Below are 10,388 nucleotides of genomic sequence, written 5' to 3'. Positions count from 1 at the left end.
AAAAATATTTATACTTACTTAATTCTTAATTTTTAGTTTTACTAATCATAGTAAAGATCATGTGTACTAGAAAAATAAGAAATATTTGTTGGCCTAGGTAGCTTCTCAAGAGGGAGGTGAATTGAGGATATAAAATATAAAAAAATAAAATTAAAGAACTTAAGTACAATGTAAGGAGGCCAAAAAATTTTATTTTTTTTGTTCACAGAGAGGAGTTACTTCTAATATGACATCGTAATTTCAAATACGAGTTGGTGATCCAAATCTAACGGGTAATTAACAATGTTACTAGATCATAGCTAAAAATTAGAATTACTTAATTACCTTTAAAAATATTTATTTTAAATATTTTATTTTATTATTTAAAAAATTCATCGGAGACTCGCCTTTTTTCATACTAGTAATTAAAAATATGACTAGTAATTTAGTGCTAAGCTTGTTGGAAATATATTTGAATTTAATCATATATGAAATTATACATCTAATTAACCAAATATGAAAATATGATGTAATTGTGAACACTCTTACTCGTGGGCCCACGCACGTGTCCGACACACTCCGCGAGCACCTTAAAATTTTGTCTTCTGCTCTTGACACACGCTCATTCAAAGAAAGGGAATAATTTCTTCCGCGTGTCTTCTCCCTCTCCTTCCCTTTTAAGGTGCGTTTTTGTTCTGTATCTCCGGGGGTGGCGGCGGCAGGGAGGAGCAGAGCACTTAAAGGTACTTCTGGCTAGCCCGAATCAATCTCTCCAGATTTTACTTCCTACGAAGTCACTTTTCTTAACGTAATCTTCGTTGAATACAATCAGTTTTCTCTGCTTTCAGTAGTTCTCTGATTGCCCAGTCGTCCTCTCTAAGTTTGTCGCTTCAATTTTATTCTGTGTACCATACTGTTCGCGCTTTTCTTATTCTTTTTTTTCCTTCGTTCCGTACGATTCTTCCCCTTCTAACTTGCTGAGAGTTGAATGATTTCTGATCATTTTCTTAAGATAAGCCGCGGGACTCATTGGTTTCTGTTTGTTTTCGTTTTTTTTTTTTTTTTTATGAAGTTTTCCGTGGACTGCAGGTCGTCTACCGCAGGGAATATGGCAGATCGGTTGACTCGAATTGCCATCGTGAGCTCAGATAGATGCAAGCCGAAGAAATGTCGTCAGGAGTGCAAGAAGAGCTGTCCTGTTGTTAAAACTGGTGCGCGTAATTTATAATATTACACTTGTTCTCCATCTGCATAATCGTTTCCCTGTTAATCCAAGCTTTGGGAAATATTTAGCTGTTGAAAAGTATTGGTTCTTTTGGGAAGCTTCTCTGGATTTCATTATTGGCTACTTGTGTACTATTTACTTAATTATATGATGAACAGCTTATTTTTAGTAAGGTGATATTTTCTGTTTTCAAGAGAGTGCGAAGCCTTAAACTTGAATTAGAAGTTGCTGAAAATGTCTACCCGAAAAATAGAATTTTGAGTTTGTTGTAAGTAGTAACCCTGATTTGGTGTTCTACAAACATATATATAGCCAATTAGTGCAAAGTGGTGAAAATTTAAGATTGAGCTCTGTTTGTTACACATTTAGAAATAATCTACAGGATTGTTTTACTGATATATGATATATGCCCTTTTGCTGGCATTTGTAGATAGCTTCTGGTAGTGACTGAAATATATCCCACAGCAGAAGTTGATCATAGTTTGACTCTAAATTCCTCTGACATGGTTATCTGAAGTTCCAAAAAGCATTTAGTTGTACCATTCAAACAAAAAATAAAATAAAATTAGTTGAGAAATAGGTTATGGGCCTTTCTTCTACTTTTGAAATGAAGTAACCCTTGCTACAGAAATAAAATACAAACAATACCAAAGATCTCAGACTGGCTAGTATGTGGAGATTCAATCAACCCCAACCCCCCACCCCAGAACGGTGAGTTATAGGATTGCAGTATTAATGTGAATTGAGGAATGCTATAATTTGCTTCTGTGCCATGTGTTCAAATTTCCAATTAAATATGTCTGAATTTTCTATAATTAAATTTGGAAAACAGAATGATATGTTGTTTGGTCTTGTGCTTTTAGTTCGATAGTTGATTTTGCTTTTCTCCTTTTATGTAGGAAAATTGTGTATTGAGGTCACACCTGCCTCAAAGATTGCTTTCATCTCTGAGGAGTTATGTATTGGATGTGGTATCTGTGTCAAGGTATGCAATATGCCTGATCATTTTCTCTTGATGTATACTGCAAGGATAACAGTTTTCTTTATTTAATGGCAGTAAACATCTGAAATGTTTTTTAGATGATTAGTCTACAATAACATAATTCCTACTTAACTTTTTTCTTCCCATGTGTATGACTGCATACACAACAGGACATGATATTCTATATAAAGTTCTGGTTGATTGTTGGCTCAAACACCTGTTTGAGCCACCAGCTATATGTTTGAGTATCAATAATGATGAAATGTTACTTCTATTTGTCCTTTATTTATTGCCCCATCTTCTTCATTTTCTATCGTCTCATCTGTCTGTATATATTTATAATTGCTTTGAGGTCTTTTTAACAGAATTCTCATGCTGATTGGTGCAGAAATGCCCATTTGAGGCCATTCAGATCATCAATCTGCCTAAAGATTTGGATAAAGACACAACTCATCGTTATGGTCCAAACACATTCAAGTTGCATAGGTATTAAACAATTTTTTTAATTATTTTAATTTTACTATTTTTTGTATGAAGGGTATTAAATGAATGTAGATCCATAAGATGCAGAAATTAAAAAAAAAAAAGGAAAAAAGCTTCTCATGACTTTTTTCTGTTTTCATGTGGAACCACAGGTTGCCAGTTCCAAGACCTGGTCAAGTACTAGGGCTTGTAGGAACAAATGGAATTGGGAAATCAACTGCTCTTAAAGTGTTGGCTGGGAAGTTGAAACCAAACTTGGGCCGATTCAATGTAATCCTTAATCTGCAATCTATTTTCTATTTCATGTTTTTCTTCATCTTTTAATATCATATCTGAGACTCTTTCCTTTGCAGAATCCTCCTGATTGGCAGGAAATACTGACATACTTTCGTGGTTCAGAGCTTCAGAATTATTTCACACGCATTTTAGAAGATAATCTAAAGGTTATCGCCTTTCTGCGACTATCATTCTGATGTTTGTAACTTGTATTGGAAGGTTTTAGTCATGCTAATTTTAGTCATTATTGGCCACTTTTTTTTTTTTTTTTTTTGTTGTTGTCTTTTTTGAGTTCTAGTCATGCAAATTTTCTTCCCTTTGTTCACTTAGTGAGTATATATTTACATGTTTTTTTATGAGAAAAATATTTACATGTTTTTTCAATGTCAGGAAACCTAAACAGAAGGTTGAACATCATCATCATCGTCTTCTCCTTTTTCCTTCGTGTTGTTGTCATTGTCTTCCTTATTATCTGAAAGAAGTATGCCTGTGAAGGAGAAGAGGGAGGAAGAGGGAAAAAAAGAAGAAGAGTGCAACAGCACTTGTTGGAGGCAAAAAATCGTGCCTCCCTTCTATTTTATTCACTTAAGTGATAACATAACCAAGATTACAATAATGCCTCTTATAACCTCAACTCACATAACTTAATGATTACAACTCAGAACTTAACTAAACTCGAACCATGAGTTCCTAACATGACACATAGCCTATAGCTAATTCCATATGTATGTACCAGTAAGGGAAAATGACCAAAATACGTTGCATAGATTTTAACATTATCATATCACCAAAACTCTGTTCCAGTTGTTTTGGGGTTAGATACATTAATACTTTGCCATCTATTTCAAAAAAAATACTTTGCCATCATTCTTCTCTATTGTTTCATAGCTCTGTTATTAACCTGGCTTCTTTAAGTGCTCCAAGGCTTCTGTCAGTGTCATTTTCTTTTCATTATTATCTTTGTGGTCTGTGAACTGGTAATTGACCAAGCCCCTAAGTGGTGAGCTATCAGGTTTCTGCATGAGCGTGCTAATCCATCTTTTTTTTATGCAAAAATGTCAAATGATTTCAAAGTACTCTCTCATGTTTTCTCAGATATTGGCACTACTCCCAAGTGAAAGCCACTGTCACCCCCTTTTATAGTTACACCCGTTCTGTAGCCTCTTCTTACTTCCAATTATATGTACACCGTGGTACTTCGATTCTTTCATAAAGAAGACATAATATAGTTTCTTTTGTTTTTCAGTGAGGAATTTTAGTATTTTATTGCTACATGTATGTTTTTTTTAAAAAAATAGGACATTTTTGTTGGAACTTTTCCCTTAACTATTCTAAATTATTCTTTAATTTGATCTGAATATCATTCATAAAGGTAAATATTGCTATGTAAGGGATAAATTCTATAGTGCTTGTCAAGGTTCACCTTCCTCTGTATGGGAATATATAAGGATATGGCTCACAAATGATGTGATTCCTCTTGATGACGGTGTTTTTGCAAAAAGTCAAACTTCTTGAAGTATCCATCAGTGTCGAAGGTTGAGGGGCATCATGAATTTCATCCTATTGTATTGCTTGAGTCTCAATCTATTGTTGTGCGATCTATCTGACTCTTGCTGCAAAATAATTGGGCACTGGTTAGTGAGGTCCAAATGTTCAGCATCACTACTGGTACATGTTGCTTCTGCTGTATATAGGTCTAGTAGAAAAAATTCTCTATGTGGTACAACATCTTTTTTATGTTGATCACCATGCTTTACTTGATGTTATCAGATTTATAGTTGCTTTGCTTCCTACTTCTTGGAATAGTGCTTAGTTCTCAGCATGTTTACTGAGTAGGCTCATGAATCTTATGGCAGAAATAGACTCAACTGCATGCTACTCTTTCTCCTTTTTTTTTTTTTTTTTGTTTTTTAGTGTTTCCACTGCTAACCATCTTATACCTTGTCCATATATACTTGATATTTTGGCCATGATCTGTACCCCTTTCCCAGCATTATCTGGATGTCTTCTCTTTTTGCATTCTCCAGTTTGTTATTTGCTAACATGTTCATTTTCTATTCAACAGGCAATAATTAAGCCTCAATATGTTGATCACATTCCAAAAGCAGTGCAGGGTAATGTTGGGCAGGTGCTTGACCAAAAAGATGAGAGAGACATGAAGGCTGAACTTTGCGATGATCTTGAACTGAATCAGGTTATTGACCGAAATGTTGGCGATTTGTCTGGTGGAGAGTTGCAGAGGTTTGCAATTGCTGTGGTTGCTATCCAAAATGCCGAGATTTATATGTTTGATGAGCCTTCAAGTTGATGTGAAGCAGAGGCTCAAAGCTGCCCAAGTTGTCCGTTCCTTACTGAGGCCTAACAGGTATTATGCACTCACATTCCTGATGTCTGTTTTTCTGAGGCTTTGTGATTTGAGTGTATTCTTAATTCTACTGGCAACTATCATTAGAATATGATTATTTGATATTGTTGTGCAGTACTATTTTGCACTGATGCATTTCCTTTATCCAGCTATGTGATTGTTGTGGAGCATGACCTCAGTGTCCTTGATTACCTATCAGATTTTATTTGCTGCTTATATGGGAAACCTGGTGCATATGGTGTTGTAACCCTTCCCTTTTCTGTGAGGGAAGGGATTAATATTTTTTTGGCAGGATTCGTCCCTACTGAGAATCTAAGGTTCCGGGAAGAATCACTTACTTTTAAGGTAATGGAGAGTACACATTCATTTTCAAACTGTTCTTACATGAAAGACTGCTCTATTTATGACTTGATTGAGGTCTGGGCGTATTTAGTCTTGTAGTAGTTAAGGGGTCTAAGTTGTTTAGCGATCTGAGAAGAAGTATCATGAAATGCTTCTTATCTTGACCAATTCCTACCAACTCAAGAGCAGACATACACTTCAACCTGTCTTTTTATCTACTTATCCATTTACACTCTTTGTATTAATCTCCTTAAAAAAAAAACCCTTTGTATTAAGCTGTCTTATCAATCATCTTTATTTAATTTGACAATTATATTGCTACAATAGAAGTCTTATTATTGAGTTGAGTTCAGTGTATTATGAGAGATCTTAATCTTGTCTTTATATCTCTGCCTGTTTTTTCCCTTGTCTGTGTGTTTCTTATCTATTTTCAAACTTCTGGTTATTACCTAATAAAACGTATTATTTCTGAAACGAGTTTGTTACAAATGGATTTGCTTCACGTGCCAAGGCTCTTTTTCAAATTGAACATATGCCCCATGGTTCTTGTGTTTGCATCATTGTGTTTTCAGGTAGCAGAGACTCCCCAGGAAAGCGCTGAAGAGATTCAGACTTATGCACGCTACCGATATCCTACAATGAGTAAAACTCAGGGCAATTTCAAGCTTCAAGTAGTTGAAGGTGAATTTACTGATTCACAGATCATCGTCATGCTGGGAGAGAATGGAACAGGGAAGACAACTTTCATACGTATGCTGGTAAAGTGTCTTATATTTTGCAAATGGTTAGATTTTGTATGTGGAATAAATAGCTCCAGTTCAAAATAAGGCAGAAACTACGGCTGCTTTTACCAGAGGCAGATGCTATGGCTGCTTTTATTGCTTGTTCTCAATTAGCTGGATTGAAATTTTTGGCTGTTTTGAAATCTTTCACAGTGCTTGTCCTTGATTCTGTTTGACAAAAAGTGGATCAATCAACCTTGGCAAATGTTTTACAGTTCTCTATGATCTTCTTGCATATGGAGTTTTGATATCTTATTTTTCTTCATGTGTTGTTCTTTGGCTCATTGTCTCTAAAATTCTTATGCAGGCTGGATTACTGAAGCCTGATGTGGTGGAAAGTTCCGATGCTGAAATTCCTGAATTTAATGTGTCGTACAAACCTCAAAAAATTAGTCCAAAATTCCTGTCTACTGTCAGGCACTTACTCCATCAAAAAATTCGTGATTCTTATATGCATCCTCAGTTTGTGTCGGATGTTATGAAACCCCTGCAAATTGAACAATTGATGGATCAAGAAGTAGTAAATCTCTCTGGTGGAGAACTTCAGAGAGTTGCATTGTGTCTCTGTCTTGGAAAGGTAATAATACAATTTGTACTGTACTAAATGGTTTGACAAGTTTCACCGTATGAGAACCTAAGTAAAATAGAAGAAATTGTCACCATCACTGCCATCTTCATGATTGTTGTCATCATTATCATCATTATCTACATAGTCTAACTCCTGTTGTAGAAAATGATTTTATGGTTTCCTTACCATCTCTGAATATATAAAATAGCAAAAAATGTCTTCTGTTATAGATTTGTCCCAACTAGTTGCCCTCGGCTACATTAAATTGTCCTCACTGGTTCTCCATAACTAGTTGGATATAACTGCATCGTAAGTTACTCAGTGATGTGCTTAAGGAGTGTAGTGTGTTTAGAATTGAATTGCTGGGAATTTTGTACTGCAATTATTTACTAGAATAGGATTTTCTTGAATAAATGTTTCTAGAATATAGAAATTCCAGATTTGGTATGACTTTTAGAGTACCATAAAGTAACTTAAGCATTGTTTAATTAACTTTTTTATTATTATGTCATTTTATGTTAATACTTTATTATGTAATTACATTCTCATTTATCACAGTAAAAAAGTTTATCAACTTATCTAGAAAAATTATTATCAAATTATTTAATATAACAATAAAGTAACAAAAAATAGTTGTCTTCTATTAACTTCAAAATCATTAAATCAACATTAATTTTTTTTATGAAGAAAAAAATATTTTTCTCCATTAGCATTAATTTTAACTTTATTTTTAACATCATCAATACCCTTGTTAGCATTAAGACTATAAATCATCAAAATGGACATGGAAATTTTACATAAACAATATTACATTGTAATAATACTATTTTAAAAAAATCTACTGAGAAGAGAACTTGTCCTCTTCCCATCTTAGTTTTCTGTCCAAAGTAGGGCAGCCTCCCAAATAGATATAGAAAGTGGGGAAGAAGTATATACTTCCATCCCTTTTTGTTTCCAGGAGGTTCCTCTCCTCCATCAAAAGGATGGAGGAAAGGGAGGACCATCCTTCCCCCAGTTTTATAGTTCATAGAGGAGATGGGAGAAAGAGCAACAAGTTTTTGTCCCTCTGGAGTTCATTTGGGATGTTGAATAGCTGAAATGAATTCCCCAAATTATGGAAATTGAGGGTTCCGAGATTTGTCATAAACAGTAATTACAAAGCCAATGAAAGTCACTAACTCTGGAATTACTATTTCATCAGGAATTGAATTCCAGTTTCAGAAAATTTGAAACACCCTAACTTGTCCTTATATTTATTTTTCAGCTATCTTTTTCCTTCTTGTGTTCCAATGACTCGATTTATCGTTTGTCCTGTGCATGCAGCCTGCGGATATTTATCTGATAGATGAGCCAAGTGCTTATCTTGACTCAGAGCAACGTATAGTTGCTTCGAAGGTCATCAAGAGGTTTATACTTCACGCTAAGAAAACTGCTTTTGTAGTTGAGCATGACTTCATCATGGCAACTTATCTGGCAGACAGAGTTATTGTTTATGAGGGGAAACCATCCATTGATTGTATTGCCAATGCTCCACAATCCCTGTTGACTGGAATGAATCTCTTCTTATCTGTAAGTTACCGTGTGATATATCTTCTTTCCTTCTTTCTATCTCATTTAAGCATATGCATGCCGATTTTCATGGCTATCTGGTTAGGTTGTCTTAGTTGAGAAATATAATATTCTTTTTGTGATAATACACCATCGTTCTGGGGAAAGTAGTCAACTATATTAGGGGAATCACGTAGTCTCTTCCCATGAGGGATGCATTAATTAATATAAGCATATCGGTGTGAAGTAAGGTAGATGGGATCTCCTAGGCCCGGCCAATCACCTGGTTGGACATGAATGGAATAGGGCCCTCTGATGTATGAGACACATTCACTTCCAGCCAGGTGACTTGGCTGGGTCCAGGAGATCTCGTCTCACAGCAAGTAGTGTGCATTCCCCAAAGTACAGGTTTTTAACCTGATTGTTTCCTTACTTCAGCCCAACATCTGGTGGTACAACACTTGTTTTAGCATTCAGGGTTTAGCATTTAAGGTTTATGGTAACCGAAAACCGATAGTCTCTACATGATTTCAAGACGTCCATTGTTTCTCTTGTTCATTTTGTCGCACATGATGTAATGTGCATCAATGTGGGAGGACACCAGAAGTGAAAATTAATTGCGTTAAAAGCACTATTATATGTTGTCTTTCCCCCATTTTAAAGGCTAAGCAATGCTGATTTGCTGTCTTTCCTCTTCCCAGCTCATGCATACTGCATTTTCAGTTCCATAAACATAGAAGATGTGTTTTTTTAGATGTGTTTTTTCACAAGCAAAATCCGCCCTTTACAGCAAAGTGACAACTTTGCTAAGTTTCTCTTTTCTTCTAACAGAAAAGTGTGAAATTCCTGATCTTTTTTATTTGCAGCATCTGGATATAACATTCAGGCGCGATCCAACTAACTATCGACCACGAATTAATAAGTTGGAGTCCACGAAAGACAGAGAACAGAAAGCAGCTGGTTCCTACTATTACCTTGATGATTAAGCTATTTGCTACATGCAGGTTCTCTCTCTCTCTCTCTCTCTCTCGTCTCTCCCACTCTGTCCACAAAGTCATTCCTCCTATCTTTCTTCTTGCAGGTAAACTGCTGAGCAATTGTTCCGACATTTCTGAAGGCCGTGATACTTGTATGTTTGGCCACATTTGCGTGTTTCAGAGGTGCTGTGTTATGGGGTACCTAGATTTGGGTGAGAGAGTTATTGTAGCGGCTTGAGTTTTTGTTTCTCTTTTGATTGAAAAATTTGGCTTCCCTCTTTTCAGCATGGATTGGGGCTAATCTATCAATAGCCTATCTCCCCTGTGGCTTCATCCATGAGCAATGGTCGACTGAAGGCTCGCTTGGTTCAACCCGTGGGTGAGATGTTTAGTAGGCTCTGATGTTTAAAACCGTGTTAAGGGTTGAGAGGAGGACGCCCTAGCAGAGTTACAATTTGTCTACCAGCATTGGCTGTAACTAGGAAGAATTTAATAGAACAGATTCTTACCTTCTGATTGCATTTTTTCCCCTTTTTTTTAACCTGAACTATGGGATTAGCATATTTTTGAGTCGTGCTATCCAAATAAAAAATCACAATTGACATAATCCCTTTATATAGGTCTCTACCATCATATCCTGAGCAACCTAAGAGGATATTCAAATTCAGAACCACCCCAAGTGTCTTCTGGTTCAATTGTTTTAATTTTTTTTTGAATTCATTAAGAATAAGACATCAATGGTCGATCAACTGACAGTACAATCCAGATGCAATTGAACTCGAACACATTTTTTTAGGTTGATTTGCATGTCAGATTTTAAAAATAACTCTCAATCTTCTTTATTCTGTCTCTCTTTGTAAC

The 10,388-nt window shown here is 35.6% G+C and overlaps 1 protein-coding gene across 1 annotated transcript; it reads left to right on the top strand.

The window, feature by feature from the left end:
• The first annotated feature begins 1,072 nt into the window (after positions 1 to 1,072).
• On the top strand, positions 1,073 to 10,142 carry LOC137956068 (ABC transporter E family member 2-like). Its single transcript, XM_068803379.1, is given in 13 exon segments — positions 1,073 to 1,190; positions 2,104 to 2,189; positions 2,575 to 2,672; positions 2,822 to 2,939; positions 3,023 to 3,112; positions 5,011 to 5,249; positions 5,251 to 5,310; positions 5,460 to 5,655; positions 6,225 to 6,410; positions 6,742 to 7,011; positions 8,326 to 8,571; positions 9,417 to 9,554; positions 9,632 to 10,142. Coding segments are annotated over 12 exon segments (1,812 nt in total). The 5' UTR covers positions 1,073 to 1,087; the 3' UTR covers positions 9,537 to 9,554; positions 9,632 to 10,142.
• The last annotated feature ends 246 nt before the right edge of the window (positions 10,143 to 10,388 follow it).

The sequence above is a fragment of the Aristolochia californica genome, unplaced genomic scaffold, assembly GCF_029961685.1.
Source record: "Aristolochia californica isolate CCGP_79_NKW_82.1479 unplaced genomic scaffold, dmAriCali1.0.hap1 SCAF_2, whole genome shotgun sequence".
Classification (NCBI taxonomy): Eukaryota; Viridiplantae; Streptophyta; class Magnoliopsida; order Piperales; family Aristolochiaceae; genus Aristolochia; species Aristolochia californica.
Note: the sequence above shows the minus strand (reverse complement) of the source record. Positions and strands in the feature narration are given on the sequence as shown.